The sequence below is a fragment of the Delphinus delphis genome, chromosome 5 (assembly GCF_949987515.2).
Source record: "Delphinus delphis chromosome 5, mDelDel1.2, whole genome shotgun sequence".
Taxonomy (NCBI): Eukaryota; Metazoa; Chordata; class Mammalia; order Artiodactyla; family Delphinidae; genus Delphinus; species Delphinus delphis.
In genome coordinates, this window is record NC_082687.1 from 96,153,269 (window position 1) to 96,181,013 (window position 27,745).

At 43.1% G+C, this 27,745-nt stretch overlaps 1 protein-coding gene across 1 annotated transcript in view; it reads left to right on the plus strand.

Moving 5' to 3' along the window:
• The first annotated feature begins 229 nt into the window (after window positions 1-229).
• The window catches only part of PROM1 (prominin 1), an 84,557-nt gene continuing 57,041 nt past the window's right edge, over window positions 230-27,745 (plus strand). The window contains exons 1-4 of the mRNA XM_060013187.1: window positions 230-452; window positions 20,828-20,883; window positions 24,270-24,296; window positions 26,315-26,520. Of these exons, the coding sequence (XP_059869170.1) occupies window positions 230-452; window positions 20,828-20,883; window positions 24,270-24,296; window positions 26,315-26,520 (512 nt within the window). The remainder of the gene's footprint in view (window positions 453-20,827; window positions 20,884-24,269; window positions 24,297-26,314; window positions 26,521-27,745) is intronic.

Below are 27,745 nucleotides of genomic sequence, written 5' to 3' on the forward strand. Positions count from 1 at the left end.
CAGGGATGGTGCTTTGATCGACTGACCGTCCCCCCCCACCACAGCCGAGAAGGTTCTCTGCCACCCTTCACCGCATGCCAACCCAGCCAGAAAGCCAAGGATTCCGCAGACTCAGACCTCGCCACGCCTCTACTGCACAGAAACGCACTCCTGTCTTCCCCAAGGCTTCCAGAACCTCTGAAGAGGGAGGTCCCCAGTTCTGCCTCATGTTTGGGGCATCTTGCTAGCTATGGCCCTTCTCCTCCGCTTCCTGCTGCTGCTGGGGCTTTATGGGGACACCATGTCAGAGGGGCCGCCGCCATCATCCGCATACATTGCTGATGGTTTGGAATTTGAATTTCCTCCAACGAGCTATGAGACCAGAGATTCTTATGAAGCTGGACCTACTGGCATCCTCTTTCAAATTGTGCACATCTTCCTCCACATGGTGCAGCCGAATGCCTTCCCTGAAGGTAAGTGCCAATGGCGGGACAAGATACAGTATGTCTCCAAACATACTCACGGGCGCACACACAATATTGTTTGTTAATGACAACACGATCAGTGCAGAATATATTCCGTATATTAAAGTATGAGATTCAAAGTGATTGAATTGCACAGGAGCAGAAAGTATTTAGCCAGAAGTTAAGAAAAATAAATAGGTTGTTAGGAATGTGATGATAAGAAAATGAAATCAAACTGTGTTGCCATGTTGTTTTTCCAATTCTTTATCCTTCTTCCCCTCTTCTTTTGTTTTGTTTTGTTTTGTTTTTTGGTTAGAGTATTGAATTGTTCTCAAGTTCATACCAAAGGTGGAAGTTAGGGTAAAAATGCAAATTCTCTGTCATCAAACGAGAAGTTAATAATGACCTCTCATGGCCATTGAAAGTTACAAATTTAACTCTCCTCCACCCACCGCAAAATGCAGTTTTGACACTGCTTAGGGTAAGGCCAGGGCAGACCATACCTGTTACCTGGGTAACTTGTTTGCTTCAGGTCTAAGAGTTTGAGTGTGAAGCCAGGAGGGAACATTCATGGCATCGTGCTGTTGTTTTGTGTGCGTACTCTCTGGCCTCACCACTGCGGCTCATCTGTACTCGGAAGTCTTCGGGGTATGTGTTTTCAGGAGTGGGATTATGAAAATTCAAATGGTCTGTGGGAATTGTCTGCTATTAAGGTTTGGCAGTCTAAATTTTTATTGATGTAATGTTAGATCTAGCTTAAGCTTGTTCTTTAAACTACAAAGATTTGAATATTATCATTGACTACTAAACATTATAAAATTTGTAGTAATCTTTATCATCTTCCTTAGCTGGCCAGCCATCGTTCATAAGCAGATTATTTGTGTGTGTGTGAGAGAGAGAGAGAGAGAGAGAGAGAGAGAGAGAGAATGTATTTAGTGAACTTCAGCACCTGTTTATATTACGGGCAGTTTACAGATTTTCTTAATATATATTTACATAGAACTTTTTACATTTATTTGTCTCAGATTAAGCAATTGAAACAGTCTGAAGTGTAGTTTTCAATTTTTTGTTAGTTTAAATTTCGATTCAATGAAGTAAATCTCCCTGAGCCCTACTGTCACAGAAGAGAGTCCTGAACAAGTACTGCTTACTGTTTATGTCGCTGCTTAAAAGACTAAATTTGGAAATCCAAAGGACAGAAGTAGAAAACAAACTGAGTTTATTTATTCATGTTGAATACAAATTCACTATTCTCAATATCTTTTTGTTTACTTTTGGACTTGATGTAAATATAATTGAATAAATAAACACCTACTAGTGTTTTTAGTCTTGGTTTCTTTGTCTTTTTATGTAAAAAGCATAGAATTCAGTTGTTTAATACGAATTTACAGTGACTTCTTTAAAAAGATTGTGAAGTCTCCTGTGTCATTCTAAGGCAGATCATGTAATTAATCCTGTAATCTCTTTCCATATGTCGTTTTATTTTTCTCCCTCTAGATTTCATATGAAGGCTTCCTCACACTTGTTTCACAAGGGAAAACAGTATCTTTAAAGGTCTTCATTCAAATGATCAGGTTAAAAGACATCCTGCTTCCGATGCATTCTAGGGTTTTCACCTCCAACATCATGATTAGTCTAGAATTTAAATCCTAATGTAATCTGAGGGTGTTAGCCTTGCTTGTCCCTTGACCTTCGTCAATACTTACTACTTCGGAGAAAGAAATTTCCAGAAACAGACCAGCACTACCCCTTTCAGAAAAAATTGTCAGGTTGCTAAGAGAATATAATACTGAATTTAGCAGGTGACGTCTTGGTGTGTTGGTTTTCTTCCACCATCCCATTATTCATATTCTTTCACCCAGTTACTAGGTTTCGTAATAGCCTCAAAGTGCTCAAGAGGTGCTTTGCAACATAAAGGACACTATGAGGCAATCATGTTTTTCGTGTTTTTTTTTTTCCCCTTGGCACGTGACTTTTTTTAAAAAAATTGAAGTATAGTTGATTTACAATGTCCTGTTGGTTTCAGGTATACATCACAGTGATTCAGTTATACATATATATATATATTCTTTTCCCATATAGGTTATTACAAAATATGGAGTATAGTTCCCTACGCTATACAGTAGGTCCATGTTGGTTATCTATTTTATGCATAGTAATGTGCATCTGTTAATCCCATCCTCCTAATTTATCCCTCCCCTCCCCTTTCCCCTTAGGTAACCATAAGTTTGTTTTCTATGTCTGTGGGTCTATTTCTGTTTTGTAAATAAGTTCATTTGTATCTTTTTTCTTTTTTTGAGCCCACATGTAAGTGATATCATATGATATTTGTCATTCTCTGTCTGGCTTATGTCACTTAGTATAATCTCTAGGTCCATCCATGTTGCTGCAAGTGGCATTGTTTCATTCTTTTTAATGGCTGAGTAATATTCCATTGTATATATGTACCACATCTTCTTTATCCATTCATCTGTCAATGGACATTTAGGTTGCTTCCAGGTCTTGGCTTTTGTAAGTAGTGCTGCTGTGAACTTTGGGGCCACTGCATTTCATGAGCACCAAAACAGAGGCCGATGTCTTGATAATTGAAGATGCAAGAGAGAGAGAGAGAGAGAGAAAGAGATAGATTTATATGTATTAGCTTAACTAAATACATCAACCAAAGCAGGTGACTTCAGGATGAGTCCTCTGTGGAGTAACATCTTCACAGAAGATAATATCCCACAGGTCTGTTCTTTCATGTGAGAGAGAAGTTTTGAGTGCACAGTCCCGGTGCAGGAACAGAAGAAGAAGGGACGGCCCTGGAGCCTCGGCTCCTTCTTTTCATGCTATCATTGGGGAGCTTTCCACATTTACATCCTGTTTCCAACCAAAATGGAATACCCAGTTTTGCATTTGGAACTCTCTAAAGAGAAGCCCATCCTGGTAAATACAAGATGGAAAGGTTTTGTTTAGCTGTGGCTTGAGACAAAGGCCTATTCCTGGATAGAAGAAAAGATTAGCTTAGATTAGACCAGGCAGACAGGTAACTACAGCTCGGCAGAGTGTGCTCTAGTACCTGGTGGGTATTTCATAAATCCTGCCCCGATCTGAAACTGCAAGGGAGATGTGGTGTCCTGGGCTTGGCTCACTAAGAAGACAGTGATGGCTTACATTAGGGGGGAATCGTCTGTCCATGCATTAACCTAGAAAGGGTGTTGAGGGCAGGATGTGTGTGTGTATGTGGCGGGGGTGGGGGGCCATGGGGGGAGCTGGGGAAAGAGCATTCCAGGCAGAGGAAACGGCATGTCCGTGGAGTGGAGGAGACCGTGGTTCATGGTGGACCTGTGAAGTGCGTATTCGTGGAGTAAGTCTGCCAGGGTTGGGGAGCCAGAGCTAGAGGACCCTGACTGGCAGGCCAGAGAGTTCTGTAGCGGGAAGGAAGCTAAGGCAGCATGAGCACAAGTTTCATTCACTTGACAAGCATTATTGAAAGCACTGCCTTCTGTGGTGCACCTTGCTGGGTGCTATGAGCCAGTGTGGTAGTGGACTTGGGTTTTGGGAAAAGAATCTGACAGCAGCTGATAGGATAGGTCACAGGGAGGGTGAGGTTCCTGCAGTGGTCCAGAGGGTGGTAATAATGAACTCATGTGGGTTGAGGCAAAAGTAATGGGGGAAACAGAGGCAGAGTCCATTCTGTGTCCAAAAGACTTGGTTTAAGTCCTAGCTCTTGCCTATTACCTGCAAGGTGATCTAGGCCAACTTAATTTTCAGAGCCTCTGCTCTCATAGATGTAATGTGACTCTAATCATAACCCACTCTATAGCTTTTATCTGTGAGGCTTAAATAAAATGATGCATGTAAAGACGATGTTTAAAACCATGCCTGAAAGGCACAGAGAAAAATCCTCAGTAAACGTGGCTGCTCTTAGTATTATTACTCAAGAGGAAGAATTGACCAAATTTGACGCCGAAATTGGTGTCTCGAGGGATATAGGAAAGAAAAGGTGTCTCCAGGAGGGATCTTTACAATGTCCTTGCTGCTGCTTCCTCAGCAACACTACATGGAGTTGCCTTGTAAGAAGCGACTGTGTTGCTTTTGAAGGTAAGTGGGTTGTGTCTCCCCAGCAAGCCCCACAGCAGCAGAACTGGCTCTAGAAGCCAGGATTGGGATGTAGCGCTACTTTACCAAGTAGTCTTTACTCCCACAAATATATCTGCATCTCGTGGGTTCTTGTTTCTTCTCTGTTCTCTCCTCCCCTCCCCAGCATCTGCTGTAAGGCACCCTGTGCAAAGTGTTAGCTCATTTGAATCTCCCAGCAACTTTGAGAGGTAGATGATGGAGGTAGATGGCGGTCTTATTTCTATTTATTACATCCCCCTTTACAGATTGGAAAACTAAGTCAGGACAAGATTACATGTTCAAAGCACACAACTAGCCACTGGCAGATTGAGAACCCCCGTCTCCAGGACTATTTTCCCTGTGTTCTACAGCTTACTTTGTGGGTAATTGATTTCCTTTTTATTTTATCATACTGCTTTTAAAATGATTGTGAGTTACCATGAAAAATAGTAATTTTTGCACATTGAAAGCGTACATTGCAGAAGATTATCTGGTGTGAATGGTGAGCAGTGCCTTTTCCAATTTGGGGTGTCTATGATGAATTTGGCATAAATCACGACCCAGGTCCGAGCCTTTTTAATGGAACAAGTGAAAAAAAGGTCTCCTCAGCTTTTATTTTTTTATAAATTTATTTATTTTATTTATTTTTGGCTGCGTTGGGTCTTTGTTGCTGTGTGCGGGCTTTCTCTAGTTGTGGCGGGTGGGGGCTACTCTTCGTTGCGGTGCACGGGCTTCTCACTGTGGTGGCTTCTCTTGTTGCAGAGCATGGGCTCTAGGCACACAGGCTTCAGTAGTTGTGGCACGTGGGCTCTAGGCACACAGGCTTCAGTGGCTGTGGCACGCAGGCTCAGTAGTTATAGCTTGCGGGCTCTAGAGTGCAGGCTCAGTGGTTGTGGCGCACGGGCTTAGTTGCTCCGCGACATGTGAGATATTCCCGGACCAGGGCTCGAACCCGCGTCCACTGCATTGGCAGGTGGATTCGTAACCACTGTGCCACCAGGGAAGCCCTGCTTTTATTGCTACAGAAAATTTCTAAAATCATTTTCCACTCTGTTTTGGCATATTTTTAAATTAGATTTTAGGATGGTTGACCTATTTGTAACAACATTTTCTGCTAATTTGATTTGATCCCGGGAGTTGGTGGGTCTGGGGGCGGAGCTGGGGAAGTGGTAGAAGTGGGGAAGAGGGAAGAGTTCAGCTTGGTTTCCTCAGACTTTGAGATGCCACCAGGATGTGATATTAACTGAGAGTCCTTCTGTTGCAGGTAACAGAAACCTATCAGCAAAGGCAATCAGAAAAGGGGTTTATCAACAGCAAGGTCCTACGGTATAGCACAGGGAACTATATTCAATATCTTGTAATAAACCATAATAGAAAAGAATATGAAAAAGAATATATGTATATATTCTTTTATATATATGTGTGTGTGTGTGTGTGTGTGTGTGTATGTATAACCGAATCACTTTGCTGTACACCAGAAACTAACACAACATTGTAAATCAACGATACTTCAATAAAAAAAACTTTAAAAAAAAGGGGTTTATCATGAGGACTCTGGGTTACTTCATGACGCTCAAGGGGGTTGGGGAGGGGATCAAGCCAGCAGGGACTCGACCTGGCTCCCATCTTGGCCCCTCTCTGCCCCATGGCCTCTTCATTCCTCCTCCTTCCCATCCCCCTTTCTGGGTTCTCCCATCCTGTAATCCTCCTCGTGGAGAGCTAGGCTGCCAACGTCATAGGTTTCAGGCCAGCTTCCTGGAGAGCAAGTGGCTGGGCATTCTCTCTCTTTTTGTCCCAAGTCTCAGTTCTAGTCCTGCCCGGGGCCAGTCGCCAGCCACGGGCCCTTCAGGTAACCGTGGCTACAGTCACACCTCATGCCTGGGCCGGGTGCTGTGAGCCTGGCACTGTGAGGCACTGCTGGCCCTGTGGCATCACAGGCAGGGAGGTGGTTTCCAGAAAAGGGGTTGTTGGACGGACAGTCCAATAGGTGTGTCTGTGCCAATGTCCACCTAGAATTAGGATGTTTTATTATATCCAGCACCTGTGTGTTCTTCCTTAACCAGACGGAGCCAGCACTTGTCTTCTTTACATCACGTGACTCAGGTTGGCAATGGGCCTGGACATAAATAAGGTCATGGAGGGAAAGGACTAACATTAGTTGATCCTGTCTCCCCAGTGTCACTCACTGTGCTGGGCAGTCTACGGCTGTCATCTCTATGCATCCGAACAATTAGAACAGCAAACAGCTGGTGTGTGCCGGCTCTCAGAGATTGGAACAACTCAGCAACTCTGTGAGCTTGGGGCTATTAATCTTGTTTTACAGAAGAGGAAGCTGGGGTTCAGAGAGCTAACTGACTTGACCAGGGTCACAGAACTAGCCAGGGGCAGAGCCAGGGTTTGAATTCAGGCAGGCTGGGTTGATTGTCCAGGCTCATAGTTGCCCCTTGTATTTTGCTGATAAGGGAAGTGAGACTCAGGGAAGCTAAGGGAGTGTTCCACAGTCACACACGCTGATGGCTAAGGGACCAAGCCAAGGTTTGACCCAGAGCCCTGTGATGCCCACGCCTGGGCTTGTCTCCCCTTGTGCTCCCTGGAAGGGGGTGTGTCTGGAGACTGTAACAGGCACTCCTTTAATCCATCTGATGTGTCTTCTGCTTCATAGTACAGCTTCCAGTGCTAAACTGAAAAATGAGTCCTGTTGACTGTATTTTCATAAACTTGTCCACAAAGTACTGAAACGTGCCCCTGCCTTCCCGTAAGTGAGCAGTAGAGGTAGGCTGTGCCCTTCTGGAAAATAAACATGCGCCAGTGCCGTGAAAGACACAAGAAGGAAAGCTTCCTGGTCTCCAGTGATGATGTCCTTTTTGAGGTCTTCAAATACATGCAGGAAATGAGAGATTAAGTATGAATGTAAATAAAGAGAGGCCACCCCAGCAGCTGCTGGATGAAGCCCATGTGGTATTAGACATTGCTGTCTACTGGATGGAAGTTCCAAAATGTACACTTGGAGAAGCAGCTGTCCAGTGTGGTCTGGATGGGGCAATGCTGGGGCAGAAGCATACAGCAGGAGGGACATTACAGGAGGGGTGGCCTGAGGCAGGCTTGCCACGTGCCCTCTGCTTGGCTGGGGTCTAGATTCGGAAATGAGTCCAACACTTGAGTGGTAGTGATGAGCCTGCACTCTGGAGCCTCTGCCTGGGTGTGATTCCTGGCTTCTATGTTGACAAGCTTTGTGACCTCGGGCAAGTGACTTAAACTCTCTGTTCCTGAGTTTTCCCTCTGTAAAATGAAGATAATTATAATATTGGGGATCATCATAATATTTAAATAATATTTATAAAGCAACGAAGACCTTGTCTGATAAACTAAGTGCTATATAAGTGTTAAGTAAAATATGAATGTATAAAACCCATATTCATTATAAGCTTTTAAATTCATCTTACGTCTTGATGATCACATGGACAGAAGAGCAAGTATTTTTGTGACTCCCACCGCACTGGTTTCTTAGGGATGCTGTAACAAATCATCACAAACTGAGTGGCTGAAAACATCAGAAATTTATTCTGTCATAGTTCTGAGAACCACAAAATCAAGATATTGGCACTGAGGGAGGCTGAAGGCTCTAGGGGAGAATCCTTCCTTGCTTCCTCCAGCTTCTGGTGTCTCCAGGTGTTCCTTGGCTTGTGGCTGCATCATTCCAATCTCTGCCCATCTTCACATCTGCCTTCTGTGTCTCTGGCTCACATCTCCCTTTGTTTTCTTTTATAAAGGCATCTGTCACTGGATTTAGAGCCCATCCTATATCCAGTATGATCTTATCTCGAGATCCTTAACTTAATTATATCTTCAAAGACCCTTTTTCCAAATAAGGTCACATTCATAGATTCCCGGGGTCAGGACTTGGACATATCTTTTGGGGGGCAACCATTCAGCCCATGACACCTATTACACACTTCTTTAGTTCTTCCAGAGAATAGCTCAGAGATATTAAGTGATGTGTCCAAGGTCATATTTCTGAAAAATTATGGAACCAGATTCAAAGCTGACTTGTCTGATTCCAAGTTCTTGAATTTCCATCCTATAAGTATGTAGTGAGCTAGACCTGTTGCTGTTTGGCAGAGATGGTGTCGACTGGGTTCCCCTGCTCTCAAAAGGCTGACCTTGAGCACAGAGACCTCCACCTCCACAGTCAGCTATGATGCAGGAGGGCTGGTCCATGCTGACTGTCCGGCATGAATAGTGTGCTCATGGCTGTCGAGAGGAGGGATTAGTCATGATGGGGAAATTGCAGAAGACTTCCTGGAGGAAGGAACATTTGAACTGAACTTTACGGGTGTGGAAGAGTTCAGGAAGCAGAGGAGAGCATTCCAGGTGCACAAGCAGAGGCCTGAGTGATGCAAGTTGAGACAGGAGCTTGTAGGATGTGGCCTGGTGAGCAGTGAGGCCAGAGACCTGCATGTCCGGGAGGTTGTCAGACCGTGAACTTGGGGAGTAGCTTGTGGGCAGATGGCAGACAGGCTCTGGAATGTCAGACCAATGTGTGCATGGGGTTCAGCAGACAGTGGAAAGTGGGCATCACTCAGTAAACCTGTAACCCCAATCAAAGCTACAGGAAGGAGGCAGTGGAGGGGTGGGGAGTGGGGTATGCATTGTCTGCTGTTTCTGGAAATTCTCATGTACACTTGGGCACTAGTGACCTAGCTCAGTGTTACTCCAGGTGTGGCCTTTGGACCAAAAGCATCAGGCATCACATGGGAGTTTGTTACAAATGCAGATTCTTGGACCCTACCTACTAAATCAGAATTTCCTATTTTTTTAATTTAAAAATATTAAAAAAAATTTTATGCATACAGAAAAGTGCACCTAAACCTACAGCATGATGGCTTTTCATAAACTGCACACATCTGTGCAACTAGGCCCCAGATCAAGAAAAAGAACAGGCCCCCAGAAGAGCCCTCTTTGTTTCCTGGTTACCGTCCCCAACTCATCCCAAGGATAACCCTCTCCTGATTGTTAATAGTGTAGATTTGTTATACCTGGTAGAACACAGTAGTATGGAATTCTTCACATATTTTGTAACTTGACTTGCTCACTTAACATTTTATTGTGGACATCTCTTCATTTCTGTACCTGTAAGTGTGTTGCCTAAAATAAAATTTAAAAGCAAGGAACATAAAACATTCGTTCACCAATCTTTTGATGTACGGCCAAGGCTTACATTTTTTTACTATGAGTTGTTTGAAGTTTAACATCAATTAGATATATAATTGATATAAATAGCACCCATGATGCATTCTCTATAATTTTTGGTTCTTTATTTTGATTTCTTTGAAGTGAAGCAAAACAGAGTTCAGAGCTCTGGATTTTTTTTTTTTTTTTTTTTTGCGGTACGCGGGCCTCTCACTGTTGTGGCCTCTCCCGTTGCGGAGCACAGGCTCTGGACGCGCAGGCTCAGCGGCCATGGCTCACGGGCCCAGCCGCTCCGCGGCATGTGGGATCTTCCCAGACCGGGGCACGAACCCGTGTTCCCTGCATCGGCAGGCGGACTCTCAACCACTGCACCACCAGGGAAGCCCAGAGCTCTGGATTTTTAGTTTGATTTTTTTCTCCCCAGACTTTTACAGCTTTCTCACATGTACTTCATCCAATGGACTGGCCTTTTCTAAGTCTTTATAGAACATTAGACTTAGTTTTCAATGCTCATTCTTTTTATGTTCATATTTCCTCCGTTTGTGTAATATTTAATTACACATTTGTATAATATTTAATTACTTATTATAGATAAGGAGGCAGAAAGAAGCTTGGGAGCAAACCCAGTATTATGGGTTGAATTGTTTCCCCCTGAAATTCATATGTTGAAGTTCTAACACCCAGTACTGCAGAATGTGAACTTCTTTGGGGGTAGGCTTGTTGTAGATGCAATTAGTTAAGTTGAGGTTAGACTGGGGTAGAGTGGGCTCCTAATCCACTTGGACTAGTGTCCTTATAAAAGGGGAAATTTGGAGACAGATCTGGACACAGGGAGGATGCCACGTGAAGATTGGAGTCATGCTGCCACAAGTGAAGAAAGTACTGGAGGCCAGGAGAGATCTAGGACACATCCTCTCCTAGAGTCTTCAGGGGAGCACCTTTCACACCCCGATTTTGAACTTCCGGCCCCCAGAACTGTGAGACAATAAATTTCTGTTGTTTAAGCCATTTGGGGTAACAGCTCTAGCACACTAATCCACCCCGGAAGTGAACAGGTGAACTGGTGTTTGCAGAGGGCCAAGGGTACCCAACAGAGGTGGTGATGGTGACTTCATGGTGAGGGCTGGTATACAGCCATGTTCTCTGAGGAAAGGAGTTGATGGCTGGGTCATCTGATCAGCTGCAAAGTGGGGTTTACCTCCCACAGCCTCCACTGTACGTTTGAATAGTCACACTGTCCTAGCCTTTAATTCATGAAGATTCAACTCTATGTGCTGAAGAGTAAAAAAGAGAGAAATAACTTGAATAGTACAAATATTTCTTTCTACTGTTGTACAAGCATTATGTAGTGTGAAGCCACCTCCTCTGTCAGAGCTTAAAAGTTGTCACTGCTTGCTTGAGACAAGAGATTTAAGGGACTTCCATGAATAATTCTTTTTTGCCTGCTTTCTGTTCACTGCATTTCCTGCTTGACCTGAGGACCTAACCCCCTAGAGATCAAACACCTCATTCTGTTGCTTTCTTCCTTCCACTTGCCTTTTGGCAAACTCCCTTTGTTTCTTTAAAAGTTTCTTCATGTGGTACCTATTCTGGAGATCTGGTGGCTCTCATCGCATCATTTTGTCTGTGCTATCTGTGTCATTTATACACTTTTACTGTTGCGTGTTTAACACTGCCTTTTAATAGTTTGCTGTCTTAGATTGTACACTTATTGATGCCAGTAGTGCCTGGCACATTGGAGATCCTTCATAATCTCTTGCTTTTGTTTTGGTATTTTTGAACTTTTAAAACTATTGTACTTTCTCCCCTAACCACTACAAATTTCTTTCTCTATTTACTTAACAAAGGTTGAACATTTGCTATGTGTACTTTCTTGAAATACTAGTGTCACGATGATATCACCGAACTATCATACAGTAAAACCTGCAGGGCAGTGAGCCCTTCTGAAAGAGCATGTTGCTCTGCTTTTAATTTTTTTTTCTAGAATTTCCCTTACTGTCAGATTTTTGAATTTTTTTTTGTTTCTTTATTGTCAGCTGTTAATTTATCTCCGCTTTCTTCAAATCCTAATACTTCACTTTGTACACTTCAGCTTATACAACTATCTCGGTGAGTTGCAGTGGGTGGCTTCACTTTTTCCTGTAGAATTCAAAGTGTATTCACTTTGCGACAGCTATTTATATTTCAGAAACTTAAACTTTATTACCAAGATTGCTGCTTTTTTTACTTGCATGGGAAAACTCAAGTTTATAATTCTTTAGCCAACAAGATTACCAAATTTAACAGTAATTAAATATCTATGAAAAGCTCAAGGGCGAGAAATAGCTGTGACGTGAGGAACATCTTGTGTGATTCAGACTAAAGGTGACAAGGGCTTCTGGGGATACCTGAACAGAGAAGGAATAAGTATTGGATTAAATCTGAATCATCAAGGGACTTCCCTGGTGGTCCAGTGGGTAAGACTCCATGCTCCCAATGCAGAGGCCCTGGTTCGATCCCTGGTCGGGGAACTAGATCCCACATGCAGGAACTGTGTCCGCATGCCACAACTAAGAAGTCCACATGCCGCAACTAAAGGATCCCATGTGCTGTAGCTAAGACCCAGCGCAGCCTAAATAAATAAATAAAATAAATAAATATTAAAAAAAAAAATCTGAATCAGCAAATGAGTCCGATTGTATACATTGGTTTCTTGCTCATTATTTATTAAAATAAAACTACATTTATTTTTAATATAAAAGCAATATACATACATACAAAGCAAATAACATTTTTTCTCGCTTTTTTTTTTTTTAAATTTATTTATTTGGGCTGCATTGGGTCTTTGTTGCTGCGCGCAGGCTTTCTCTTGTTGCGGCCACCAGGGGCTACTCTTCGTTGTGGTGCGCAGGCTTCTCATTGTGGTGGCTTCTCTTGTTGCAGAGCACGGGCTCTAGGCGTGCGGGCTTCAGTAGTTGTGACTCATGGGCTCTAGAGCGCAGGCTCAGTAGTTGTGGTGCAGGGGCTTAGCTGCTCGCAGCATGTGGGATCTTCCCGGACCAGGACTTGAACCCGTGTCCCCAACATTGGCAGGCGGATTCTTAACCACTGTGCCACCAGGAAGGCCCTGCATGTTGATTTAAATCTGCAGTCTCCTCCAGAAAGAACAGCCTGGACCTGTTAGCTGGTGCTCACAACCCATTTTACCAGCCACCCTGTGCACATAACTCTTGGAGAGGGTACCGAGATCTTACATCCACTTAGTCTTAACTCCTTATCTGATGCACGTTTCCCTGAGAGTAGTTTACGTAAATAGTTTAGCACTAGAGACATGCTTGAATTCGTGGTTTAAACTGATTATGAACATATGTTTTGTAGATGAGGAAAATTCAGTTGGTAGTGAAGCTTTTGAAAGGCTTATGAACCTATCAGCTAAGCCTATTAATGACTACCAGGGCTTTATAGACCCATGGATGAAGAGCAGGCAGCAAGGGTGTTTATCTGAGCTATATTGCATTGCATTTTGTAGTGATTTTTCTGGGTTCAAATGCCATTTTATGCATCCTTTTATGAATACAGAAATTCTTTTAAAAAAATAATTTTTTAAATTGAAGTATAATTGATTTACAATGTCATGTTATATATATATATATATATATCTGAACATATATATTGTTTTTCAGATTCTTTTCCCTTATAGATATTACAAAATATTGAGTACAGTTCCCTGTGCTATACAGTAGGTCCTTGTGGTTATCTATTTTGTATAGAGTTGTGTATATATGTTAATCCCATCCTCCTAAATTATCCCTCCCCCCTCTTCCTTTTCAGTAACCATAAATTTGTTTTCTATATCTGTGGGTCTATTTCTGTTTTGTCAATAAGTTCATTTGTATCTTTTTTTTCTGATTCCACATATAAGCGATATCATACGATTTTTGTCTTTGACTTACCTCACTTAGTATGATCATCTCTAGGTCCACCTATGTTGCTGTAAATGGCATTATTTCATTCTCTTTTGTGGCTGAGTGATATTCTGTTGTATATATCTACCACATCTTCTTTCTCCGTTCATCTGTCGATGGACATTTAGGTTGTTTCCATGTATTGGCTACTGTAAACAGTGCTGCAATGAACACTGGGGTGCATGTATCTTTTTAAATTATACTTTTCTCCGGATATATGCCCAGGAGTGGGATTGCTGGATCATGAATAGAGAAATTCTGATCTTTGAATGAAGATGTCTTTTAAAATCCTGGTTTATGTTAGTGCCATCCTGTTGGCTTCAGTAAGTCTTAGTCTGCTATGTTATTTATGTGTATACTTGCTCCCAAGAAAAGTGAGTTTGCCTTTGTTTGGTCAAAGCTAGCAGGTTAGGCTATTTGTAGAGGAGGCTTGCAATGGAAAATGTTGGGGGTCTTAACTGGCTAAGGCTTTTTTAGTTAGTGTAAGTGACACCATTTGCTATAACAAACAAGCCCAAATTTCGGTGAAAAACATTTCTAACAGCTCAGTCCAATGTAGAAGTGATGGAGTAGTGAGGGCTGGGCACTCTGTAATGGTTCCGTCATCCTATTGGGCTTTGGATTTCACCACTGGCTCCTCCAGTGGGTGATAGGTAGATGGGTCAAGTGAGCGACCATCAAGGGTCTTACAGGAGGCTGTAAAGGCCAGGAGTGGAAGTGATGTGCACACCTGTCTACCCACATTCCACTGGCCAGAACTCAAGTCACGGGGCCCCACCTAACTGCAGGGGGGCTGGGGAATGAAGCCGTGGGCCAAGGAAACCGAGGCCACACGTGGTTCTGCTGAGCACTCATTTGGTGCCACAGGCTGAAGAACTGGAGAGGGCAGAGCAGTGAAGCGTGTGCGGTACAAGGGTGGAGGTGAAGGACAGACGCCAACATTTTCAGGTTAGTGTAACATACTGAGCACTGCCCTAAACGCCCTTCTCAGGTCAAAATGCCACTAGCTCTTCCACACCCGGTGTCATGCCAGCACATCCAAGAAGTTCACACTTTTCAAACTGTCTAAGTTTGTGTTTTATCAGGACTTGTCAGGCATTCCACTTGGTTTGCCTACCTGCCCCTCATCCTCTCAGGAATTTGGTGTAGACGGAAGTCTTTTGTGCCTGGAAAGAAACAATTAAAGTTATGTTTTAAGTAATGTTTAATTTACTAAAGTTATGTATTTAGAAGCCCAGTGTTGGTAGGACTTTAAATTGAACTTGAATATTGTTTTATTCTACTTATAAAACTAATAGCTTTAGTAAAAATGTGAATAATCTCTTTCACTTTGACCAGTGTTGATTTAATGCACAAATTAACAGATTAAGTCATTCTTAGTACAGAGACCCCCAGACCCTGTGAGTATAAAAGAGTGCCACTGGGGGTCAATGGGGGACACTGTGGGCATCTCCACAGGGGGACACTTAACACTATTTATGCTCTTAGTTAATCACATTTCCAGGTAAACACTTTAAGTGTCCAAGAGGGCTAACTCTGTGTGTGGGTAATTTTTTATTAATAAGAGTTCTAAGTACAATAACAAATTTAACCTGACATTTAGGAAAAAATAATGATTCACCTTCTAACATTTGTTCATATAGAAAAACCTGTTCTGAACATTTTACTCTCTAATTTTAATGCTTACACCATAATACTTCTAAGTCTATAACTTAATTTTAGGTTTAATGTTAATAATCCTATAGTGTTGCATCTGGTCAAAGAAACCAGAAAACATCAGGTAGAAATTAAAATAACCTGAATATAAGACTTGACTAAAAGGTTTTTCTAAAGCCTTTTAAAACAAACCAACCTAAAATTCGAATACTTTTGGCAGAAAAATTAACAACTATGAACAAAATTAACATTACATAATATTTTAGCAAGAACTGCATTATAATAATATTGTTTTACATATAGTAGAGTGATTTACAACATACTAAATGCCTATTTTATATCAGAAATAAAAATATCTTTATCAAAAATACTTTTTAATATAGTTTCGCACTTTGGGGAGATTCTGTCCCCAGTAAATGGCAGGAACACAATTTAGAAGATGAAAGGTGTGATACATTTTTTTTTGGCTGTGTTGGGTCTTCTTCACTGCACGTGGACCCTCTCTAGTTGCAGTGAACGGGGGCTACTCTTAGTTGCAGTGCGTGGGCTTCTCGTTGCGGTGGCTTCTCTTGTTGCGGAGCACGGGCTCTAGGTGCGTGGGCTTCAGTAGTTGTGGAGCATGGGCTCTAGAGCGCAGGCTCGGTAGTTGTGGCACACAGGCTTAGTTGCTCTGCATCAGGTGGATCTTCCCGGACTAGGGATCAAAGCCGTGTCCCCTGCACTGGCAGGCAGATTCTTAACCACTGCGCCACCAGAGAAGCCCGTGGTACATTTTTTAATTAAGAGACCTAACTTAATTGAGTTGTCAAATAGATATTATCAGCAAAATCTTTCCAGGAGCACTTAAATTTGTCACAGATCTGATAAATCACCTGCCAACAACTGGGGTTTTTAAGTTCTCTATCCATTTTATGAGAGAACATTCCAAAAGTGAACTTGCACTTTGCCTGGCTTGGTTCAGAACCTACATATGTATTAAAAGAAACCAGTTAGGAACAAATAGCTTGTCGAAGATGAGGAAGATGAGTCTGTTATAGATGGATCCTGCACAAGGCACTTTTCTTATTTTATGTTGCTTGTGTAGCTTCAGACATCAAAAAACTCATAGAGAAGTTACACACACACACACACATACACACAAACACACACACACACACACACACACACACACACACACACGAAGAACCAAAAACAAAACCAAACTACTTTGTAACCTGGTGGTATAACCAAGGGGTCAGAATTCGCTCTTGCTGCAACATTTCTTAATTTCCATCATCACATGAAATTTAAAGTAAGTCCCAGATAAGAAGACACTGTAAGGTCTAGGGGCTGAGCACAGAGAGGCTGACAGACAGTCCCTGTCATTCCAGGAAGACCCACAGAGTCAGATGCTGAGAAACAGTCTTCTGCCATGAAAATAACTTTCTCATCTGCCTGCTTACATATTTCCCTCCCACTGCTGTACCTTAAGAGGCAACTATTATGTTATGGAACAGAGCATGGAAAGATACAGTGAGAAATGGAGCAGGGCATGAAAAAGGTGGCCGGACCACCCTCCGAGCTCAGGGCAAGGAGAACTCACCGGCCTCCTGGAGCTGTCCAATCCAGTGCTCGGTGCCTTTCAGGCCCCATCTCAGCAGATCCTCCCTCAGTTCTGGAAGGACAAAGGGGTCACTATTGTCCACACTGAAGTCTCATGGAGGGCAGGAGAAGACCGTGGTTTCTCAAGCAAGAGGTCTTACTCCTTTCTATCATGATCACAGCACCTGGCACCCTGTAGGCGCTTAACATGGTGGTTGAATATTGTTGAATGACCCGAAGACTAGGTCAGGTTTAAGTCACCAGGATTCGTGCAACAAACAGAACCCACTGCCATCATGACATCATTTTACAACCTGCTTTGAGCTGTGCACGCCTTCAGGGCTGAGAAGAAGCAGGTAGACACAATGGAGAATGTTAGGGTAGAATCTGTTCGTTTGGAAGCTCTCAGAGCTGGTGTTGGTCACGGTACGGTCATCTTTGGTGAGCACCAAGGCTGAGCCGAGGTTTCCAGTTTGCGTGTTCTCTGTTCGGGGCTCTGTGCCACCTGCGTGCTGATGGCTAATACCCACCAGGCAATACGAGGAACTAGTCACAGTACTCAGGGGTCCTGTCTGATCTATGGAGTGGAAGCAGCATTTTTTCTTTTTTCTTTTTTTTTTTTGGTAAAGAAGTATTGTGTTTGTGCAGCATCCGTACCACAGACAGCTCTGGAGCCCTGGAACTTGCTGAGGGATTGCTTCGCAGCCTTAGGAGGGACCCAAGTGATATCTGAAACTTGGGGGCAAGGAGGGACTGAGAAAGAGGCGGAGCCCTCCAGATGGGACGGTGGCAGGTTTAAGAAGGAAGAAACTTACGAGGCTTGTCTTGAGCAGCTGCAAGATGAGTAGATCTCCGCACCCACCTGCCTGAATCTTAAAAGTTTATGTAGTGGTCTCAACTAGATTCAGTTATGTAGCCCATTCAGATGGTCTCAACTACACATTACTCTCTCAAGATTGCATCCTTGAACCCAGTCATAGTGTGGGATGGGTGGGCAGAACGGATGTTCCACGGGCAGGGGAGGAGTGAGCAGCTTCTGAGTGCCTGGGTCCAGCTCGCAAGCCAACCAGTGGTCACATCCTGTCCACGGCCCCCTCCACCATGAGGATGCAGGCGACCCAGAGGCTGAGACGGTTTCCACCAGAAGCCTTCTATGAGCTGGCCAGGAAAGACAAAGGCAAAGGACTGGGATGCAGTAGAACGAGTGTGACACTTGGGAACCATGAAAAGTGTGGGGCAGAAGTGAGACCCCGGTTCTTCCACGTGCTTTCTGAGATGGACCGTAATGGATTCAAAGTTCTCACCAGCAGTGAACCTATTAGATCTGAGATAGAATTTCCTAGTGTGGGGTCCCATGGGCTCCCAGATGAGGTGTGAGCAGCAGAAGGTTAATGTCGGGGCTTGTCAAATAAAGATGCTTAGGTTGTGCTGTACAGGCATTTGTGATGTTCACTCACCCTGATTAAGAGCCGCTTAATTAGAGATACACAGGGAAGCCAAGGGAAAAATGGATATTGTGGTCCTGAGCGTGAAGGACGCCCATTCTGTGTTTTTGTGACAGGGGATGCTGGGAAGGAGGGGGCATTAAGGAAACAGATAGAGGCCTTGAGGCTTTGGGGGAAATGGAATTGCTCCGGGGTGAGAGTGGGCAGGGTTATCTGCCGCCTCTGGGCCTGTGCTGTCCAGTGCGGGAGCCACTAACCACGTGTGTCCATGGAGCACTTGAACTGTAGCTTGTCTGAACTAAAGGGCGTTGACACCGGCTTCTGAACTCTTAGTATGAAAATAAGACTGTAAATAGCTCATTAATATTTACACTGATGATACCTTGAAATGATACTACTTTGCATATATTCGGAGTAAGTAAAACATATTAAAATTAATTTTAAACTAATCATGTTTTTAAATGGAACTACTAGAAAATTTGAAATTACTTATGTGGCTTGAGATAGATTTCTGTAAGACAGTGCTACTGTAAACCACGGGAAGGGAGATCATCTCTGCTCCAAAGTCTTGGGATGGGTTTTTAGCCAGTACAGCAAGGATCAGCTTCGCCAGAGGGTCAGGGCCAACTGGCAGCCAAAGGACAGGGATCACCTGCCAGTGAGTGTTGTCGTTGGATGTAGTTGGGACCATGCCTGGGACACCCAGGACCACCAGCATCACAGAAGGACTCAGGAGGGGCTGGGTCTTCAAGCAAACTGATGGGGGCATCTGTTTGACAGAGAGGAATGTCACTGTTTCCCAGAGGTTGCCATGGGTACACAAGCCATGTTCTCTGGCATTGGCTCACCTCCACAGAGCTCTACTAGAGCAGCGCCTGTTACGTGTGTGCAGCAGACTAAAGCAAAGAGACTGGTTCAAGGCCGGAGAACACCTGTGATCCTGGGTTGCCCCCAAGGTACCTTGGAGAAACTCTAGGGTTCCCAGGGTTCCCTACCAGTTTGAAAATCTCTGTTCCTGCAGCACATCCTTTACAGGTCTGATCCACGTATCTATCTGCTCCGTGCAGGTGGGAAGTTGTTTTCCAGAAGACCCTGTGGGGAAGTGGCTTGCTTTGTTTCCTGGCCTGTACATGTGAATGTCTTTGCTTTAAAGAAGGGTTCACCGTGGGGTTTCATTTGCGACCCCCAGTAGTATACTTTGGAAGTGCTTATAGCGGATACAGTCCTAGCATTCCAGAAGCTCATTCCTGGGGCAGAAGACAATGTGCAGTGTGGGAAGGACCTCGCACCAGGGGAAGGAAGACCTGGGCCTGGGTCTGGCCTCACAAATCACTGATTTTAGACAAGTCACCCTCCCTATCCGGCCATCAGCTCTGCTATATCATTACTAGATGGGGGAATCAGGATACGAGGTGGCTCCTGAGCTATGTGAGAATTTTAAAATGCCCCAAATGAGCATGCCCAGAAAAAGTCAGTTTTGCTTAGCATTTTGGGTTTTTCTTGCACTGCTTGGAGAACGGAGAGGGACGTCTCATGTTCAGAGCTCTCGGATTAGGTTAATTGTAAGATTCCTTTCATTTGTAAAATATTATGTAGTAGAAGTATTAAAGAATAAATTGCATTTGTGGTTCCAAATAATTAAGAAAGCAATTTCATGGGCTATGGGGCAAAAAACAGTAGAGATAAATGGAGTCAATTCCCTAAGGAAATCTGATGTTCCTAATCTGCGTGCAAATGTTAATGCATTTTCCAACTTAAAAGAAACATCACATTTAGAGTTTAGAGATTCATTATCTCCTGTGGCTGGTGGTGCTGTCAGTCCAACTTGGCTTACGTATATTAACCAACAAAAATCATGCGCCCTGGTCACATTAAAACTTTAAACCTTGTGATTCAGTGTCCTGTCAACATGTTCATATAGACCAGGAGGGCAGCCTTTTTCTGTGAAGGGCCAGATAATAAAGCTTTGAGGCTTTGGAGACCGTATGGTTTCTGTCGCTCTGCTCTTGTAGTTTGTACGGCTGAGCAGGCAGAATCAACATATGGGTGGGGCGGTGTTGGAAATTTAATAAATAATAATTAATTAAACTCGATTTATTGACAAAAAAAGAATCAGCAATATCAATGTAACATTTTATTAGTGACTGTTAATGAGGTGTATGTAGTTTGCTGGTAAATATTAAGGTGTTCTGTGAGAAATTGAAAACTCTTAAAGATGGCAGCCCTCTAATTTTGCCACTGGCAAAATCGTAGGTCGAAAATATTTGTTCTCCATTCTTTGCTTCTGGTTAGAGCCTCATTAGGTCAATTATTTACTTGCGCTAAGAAAGAGGAATAAAAGTATAAGAATACTCTATTGAGGTTCAATCATTTGTGAGCACATATAGACCTTTATTTTCTAAATATGCATTTTATATTTTTACTGAAAAGGTAATCGTGCCATTGTTTTGTGGCTTTTTTCCCCCAGATATTTTAAGAAAAGTTGTACAGAAGGAGTTTGACCTGTCAACGGATTATGAGAAGGTAATTTTGATGGATGAATTTGTTAGCAGAAAATAAATATGAGCAAAACTTTGGCTGATTTGAAAGTAAATCTTTAAACAACCAGTTGTTTTACCTGTGAATTTAGTAACCTTTCTTGACTAATGGAGTATTGAAATGCCTTATAAATCCCATTTGAACTACACCAGAAATTTCAAAAGTAGCATTTGAAGAAACATTCGCCTTTCAAGCTGTATGTTATTGAAAAACTAAAATTTCCTTAAAGGAAGTCTTATGCTACGTTTTTTAGACAAGGGATGAGAACCCCTTAACTAAATGGAATGGTTTGAACGTCCCTAGAAGCAGGCATGCGTACTTTTCACATACACATGCATACTTGTAGAAGAAAAAGAACTAATTCTTACCAGAGCTCTTCCACAAGGAAGTGATGTGGGAGCTTGTTGTTAAAAAGATAAGCAGGGCTGAACAGGTGGGGAGGCGGCTTTGCTGGCGTTCCAAGCTGTGGGGACCACGTGAGCAGAGGATGAGGTGTGAGGGGAAGAAGCACGGGGATGGAGACGGTGGGTGAGAGGAAGGGGAAGGACAGGTGAGCTGGGGCCAGATCAGGGGAGGGCCTTGGAGGCCTCACTCAGATGAGTGGACAACAGTATTGTCAGAAAGTATCCAGGCACCTTTCATGTCTCTACTTAATACCAAGGTTAGGGTTAGGGTGAGGGCTAAGGTGCTGTTAATTCACTCTGTTTGCATCCACGAGATTAACTTACCTAAACAGAAGAGTGTGTTATTTCGATTTTGGCCTATGATGAATGTCGGCTGCCAATGAAATAAACAGACGAATGTTTTTGCATTGAATGTTAGGATAATAAAAATTAGTTGAATCTGTTTGTCAAGCTATTAGTCCTGCAGGGTCAGACGATTCGTTCCATCCTTTCCTGGTACAAAGGTGGTTGTCAAGACAACAATAAAGGTACCAGTGGACTTTTATTTATTTAATGGCCAGCACAACAAAGGTGAATGACAGTGTCTCCAGCGGGTGTGACAGCCGTGAACTCTTGCCCAGTGGTGGGAACAGTGGCTGCATATTCTCAATTTGCAATAAAATGATACTTAAGGGAAAAATGAATGCAGAAGCCAAAGAGGAAGTCCTCATCTCAAGGCCATTTATGTGTATAAAAGAGGATGAGCCAGATACACACTAGTGCCTACACCTTCCCTCCTACCACAGAAAGCATTTTCATTCTTCAATGCCACTGGCTTCATTTATATCTTCCAAACATGATTGCCCATGTGTGCCTGCTTCCCTGGGCAGAATAAAACGACCTTTGCTTTTATATTTATATTGAAAATTTGCATGCCGTTAGCACCTGAATGCCGGTTAGCTCTGGCAAGGAACGAGTTGGGCGTGAGAGGCTGGGCCCAAGCCTTAGAGGACCAGGTCCTCAGACTCTGAGGTCACTCTCAGCAGCCTGACAAGTATGAGCCGGAGTTGGCTGCCACCGTCCATGGCAGGACTCTCGGTTGGACGAGTCCTTTATGGTTGGCTCGATATTAGACTTGGAGTTCCTGTAAGCTGGGGGACCCCCTACTTCCTGATCTCCTCTCCACCTCAGGTGTCTTTACAAATGGATAAAAACCGTTTGGGTGGAGCTGGTGTAGAGAAAGGAGCCAGAACTGGGCCCACATGAATGAACGGAATCCTACCCTAGGTGTGGAATTGGGTCATGTTTCCAGTTATCCAAGGTAGAGGGATTTGGTTAAGCAAAGACACCAAAGAAGCCAGGGCTCCTTGGGAAGAGAGCTTTCTGATTGGCTTTAGGGAGATAAATGCTGGGTGTGTTTGGTCAGAGTCCCCGAAGCAGACCCGACCCTGAGTCAGGGACTCCAGGGCAAGTCACTTATTTGGGAGGTGCAGGGAACCCTGGCTGTGAAGTGGGAGGTGACACAGTGGAGGGAGGGCCGCCTGGAGAGGGTGTATCATTCCGCCACCCGCCACTGGGGGCAACAGAGCTCCATCCTGTTAGAGGAGCTGTGCTAGACACCGAAGACACTGGTGTGGGAATAAGCCCGTGGGAAGGTGAAAGAGTTGAGGTATTTATACACCAAGACTGAAGAGGCACTTAATCATAATTACGACACAGGACTTGTTTTAAAGACAGATTCCTGGTCTTACCCAAATCCCCTGACACTTCTCCAGGGGAGGGGCCTGAAGTGAGTGTTTTTAACACACACTGTGAGGGGTTTATGATTGGTGAGGTTGGGAGGTAACAAGCCCGTGGGGCCCGGACCCAGGAAGGGAGGCTGGGGTCACTCAAGATGCCCTGTGGGTCCCCAGGGGCCTGTTACATGAACTGCCCATCCCAACATTTCAGATGATGCCGCCTTTAAAGGTTATTACCATCACAAACATTGTTCTTCCGCACCTGTGAAAATCTACCAGCTAAGGCAATGGCTTCCAAACTTGGATTTCCTGGACCAGACAATTTGAGAAACGTCATCCGGGGAACACCATGGAGCCACATAATTCTATTTAACCACATGAGGACATTCTAAGTCAACTATAACAACAATAATGACTCTGTCCCTCTTCATACGTATGTCACCTCCCTCTTCCAAAAAGAAGGATAGTCTTATAAATTGAGCAAATGAGGTGAGCACTGTGAAAGAACAAGTGTAGGACTCCATGGCATCATGCAGGAGGGATGTACAGCAAACCCAGACGTTGTTATCAAGACAGACTTCCTGGAGAAAGCAACATCCAAACTCAGACTTGAGTTTCATCGGCGGGAGAGTGGTGGGAATAAGGTTCAAGCAAGAGGGAGCCCAAAGTGAGGAAAGGGAGAGAGACCATGATGCTTTCTGGGGACTCGAGTGCTCAAGAAGAATGGGGACGTGAAGCCAGCATTAAATAACATAGGACCACGTGGAGGAGTTTGAATTAAACATGGTGGGACTCCATGGAATGCTGTTAAACAAGGGAATGGTACCGTAAGACTGTCATTTTAAAAAGAACACTTGGAAGTTGGTGCCTTGGTCTCTGGGGTTCTAGGCAGCCACTGATTCTCTGTTTCATGGAGACCATGTGGTTGTGGTTAGTGTGTTAAGCATTTATAAATTTCCCTCTGGTTCCCCTTGTCCATAACTAATTAGCATACTGATTAAGAACCTTTCAAGAAATCCAGTGTAAATCCAAATGTGAGCCCTAGAGCGTGACTGTACCCAAAACCCTGTTTGTCTAATAAATGCTCCCTTTATGCTCCGGTCTTGTGTCATCCTCCCCGCCCTTGATCTCCTCTGTGTGGGATATTAATGGTCTCAGTTGCGGTTAATGACTCCAGTAATGTTTTCTGTTTTCTTGATGCACGCTGCCTCTGCTTGCACAAACTCTGCGACGGCTTTGACTTCCTCAGCCAGAAAATGTAGTCTTGATTCTGAAGGTAAAGTCCTCACTTGTTGTTTCATGTTGCTCCGTCTAAAGCCCGCGAGTGGTGTGACGCTTTTGCCAGAACTTTCTGTTCACTGTCATCTCCACTGTGATGACTTTTAAATTGTTTCCTTTTTGTTTCTGCCATCATCTTCCATCTTCTCTTTCAGCTTTTGTAGCCCATGAAAGAAGAGCAACCCATCTGCAAATTTAAACCTTGAGCTTCTCTTCAACACAGTCCATCCACAAAGCACTCCGGAGATCTTGGTATATCAGGAAATAATTTAGGTTCTTGCCAGATCTTGGCCAGACTTTGGGGTTCAGTGTTACAACTTTTTTTCTGGCTGCGCCATGCAGCTTGCAGGATCTTAGTTTCCCGACCAGGGATCAAACCCATGCCCCCTGCAGTGGAAGCGTGGAGTCCTAACCACTGGACCACCAGGAAATTCCCAGAAACAATTTCTAAAAATAGTAACAATTTAGACTATTTGCTGAGAAAGATAGCAAAGTAAGTAAGAATTTGGAGTGTCTGGAGCTGGCTTCTCAGTTGGCCAGTGATGTGAGTCTTCAAGGGTGGGTTACACACCAGCAAATAACGACTTTTCATGGCCAACTTACCTTAAGAAGACTGCATCAAAATTGCAATCACTTTTTTTCTTTTTAGCATTTTAACCTTAATATGGAAGTAGATAATATTCAAGTGCCATGTGCACCTTGCTTAATACGCATAAGCGTTTGCCCACGAGTTAGCTAATACTGACTGAACATTTGCTGTGTGCTGGGCACTTTGCTAGTTGTTTACACATTAACTCATTTAATTATCTGTCCCTCACAATATGCTGATGACATTAATGCTAATGTCACATTTCCTAGTTTAGAGAATTAAAAGCCGCCCCTGCTGGGATTTAAAGCAGGTCCTCTGACTCCAAGTTCACTGCTCTCTCCTAAGACATCACATTTGCTTCAAGGAACAAGGCTTGGGTTTCGTTTTCCTTTGCTCAGCTTGGCTTCAGAATGTATTGTTATCTAGCTGGTCCATTACAAACCATTACAGGTTGCAAACCGCCAACCTGTAATTTTCTGCCATTCTTTTAAAGTGTCTTGCTTTATGGAAATGTGAGTAACTGCACACATGAATTGGAACGAGAACGAGTTTTATCATCCTGTTGCATTAATTTTTATTTAGCCTGGAATAAAGCCATCAGTGATTATGAAAATAGGTTTAGGTCACTTGATTGTGTCTAGCTATTGTGCTAGTACCTAGGAACCTAGGAGCTATCTGAGACTTAGCTAGTGAGGCTGGGCTCAGCAGCCTGAAAGGGGCACTTAGCAAGTGTCTGCTCCACGCCAGGTACTTTCCATAGCACCTCATCACTAATCATACATTATCTGCAGTGTTCACAAGGTACGTATAAGGTACCTATTTTATTATATGTACCTTATAAGGTACGTATTTTATTCCCAGTACATGGGTGGGGAAACTGAGTGGCCTGTGAGTAACATGTCTGATCTGGAAAGTCTGAGCCTTTTTTTCTAAATTTAGATATATTCCAGATTCTTTCATAACAAAATATGAATTTGTCATTAATCGATCCAATCCAAACTACTTTGAATCCTTAATAACTATTACTAGTTCTATCTTTCTGGTGAAAAACATCCTTGGTATAGATTATTCATTATGCAAGGACTTCTGCCAAAATTTGTCATGCCGTTTAAAAACAAACAAAATACCTTTGGGGTTGAAATGACACCATTTGCAACTTGACCCTGAATTTGGCTATTTTCCCAAAGTTGAAAGAAGGTAGTAAGTGCTTGATCCCATATTCTGGTAACTCAGATCTCTGCTTCCTTTGTTTCAAGAAGGATCTTCAAAATGGACACACACACACACACACACACACACACACACACCCCTCAAGATTTAACTCATGATGGCAAATAGCTTAAAAAGCATGGAATGTGTACACTGTGGAATGTTCTACGTGTAATTTTATGTTACAGTATGTGCTGTTTCTTTTGTTTGACTTGCAGATTATCTACTATGAGATCGGGATTATTATCTGTGCTGTCCTGGGATTGCTGTTCATTATTCTGATGCCTCTGGTGGGGTTTGTCTTTAGTTTGTGTCGTTGCTGTAACAAGTGTGGTGGAGAAATGCACCAGCGACAGAAGAAAAATGGGGCCGCCCTCAAGAGCTACTTCACACTCTCCCTCTTGGTGATTTGTATATTTATAAGGCAAGTAGCATCTTGGACAACAGCTGATTGTGTTTTAGGTTGATGAGAAATCTCTTGTGTTTTAACTGTTGAGCATGAGTTGGAAACAACAACAAAATACAAAAAACAGAAAACAGAAAAGAGAACAAAAATGCTTGCCCAGCACATCACTATAAGCAGAAATTAGTGCTGTAACCAGGCTGCTCTAGTTTATGTGATAAGCCAACCCCGTGGTTTTTTTCATTTTGAAGCCATCCTGATAAATCTGGGACTGAAGAAAGCATTCACCTCCCAGGACAGCGCCTCCTTCCTCTTAAATAGCTCTCTCGAAACAGGCAGCATGCAGGAAGGCAGAGCAAGTATTTCTAGTTGATTTGTACGTCCGAAGGGATCTTTTGCAAGGAAATTTTTTTTTAATTGAAGTATCGTTGATTTACAATATTATGTTAGTTTCAGGTGTACAGCACAGTGATTCAGTTATTTATATATATATGTATGTATTTGTTTTCAGATTCTTTTCCCTTATAGGTTATTACAAAATACTGAGTATAGTTCCCTGTGCCATACAGATGGGTAGAGTCCCTGAATTGGGGAATTGGAGAATATTGTTGGATGGAGTTAACTTTCTAATTATATGCCCAGTTTTTTTTGTTTTTTATTTTTCTCATTTTTATTAGGAACTTAAAAAACAATCTTTATTTTTAAACAGCAGGTTCTTATTAGTTATCTATTTTACACATATTAGTGTATACATGTCAATCCCAATCTCCCAATTCTAGAGTTGCTGATACGAAACAGTCCGCAGGTGAGATGCAGTGAGAAAAGCAGTTTGTAGACCACGTGTAGAACACAACACCAGTGATTAAAAACAAAAAAGGAGGGGGATGTGAACACTTGGTTATGTTCGCATAGAGACCATGTGAAAGGATTGCCGAGACCCTGGCCAGGCGAGTTGCCTCTGAGAAGGAAATTGGTGGCTGTGAAGGGGAGGGAAGCGAACTCGCTTCTTACTGCAACCAGACTTCTTGTTTCTTTTGAATTATCTACCACACTCAAGTATTACTTACTGAATTAAGTACACCAAAAATTAAATTTAGAAAACCAAAAATTCCCCACAAAAAGCAAAAGCCAGTGCACTGCTACTGATTCCAAAGCAGTCAGTTTTTTTGAACAGATATCCTTCTGCTGAAAATAGTGAAATAATAGACCTTAACACAGACGTAGAGAATGGACTTCAGGACATGGG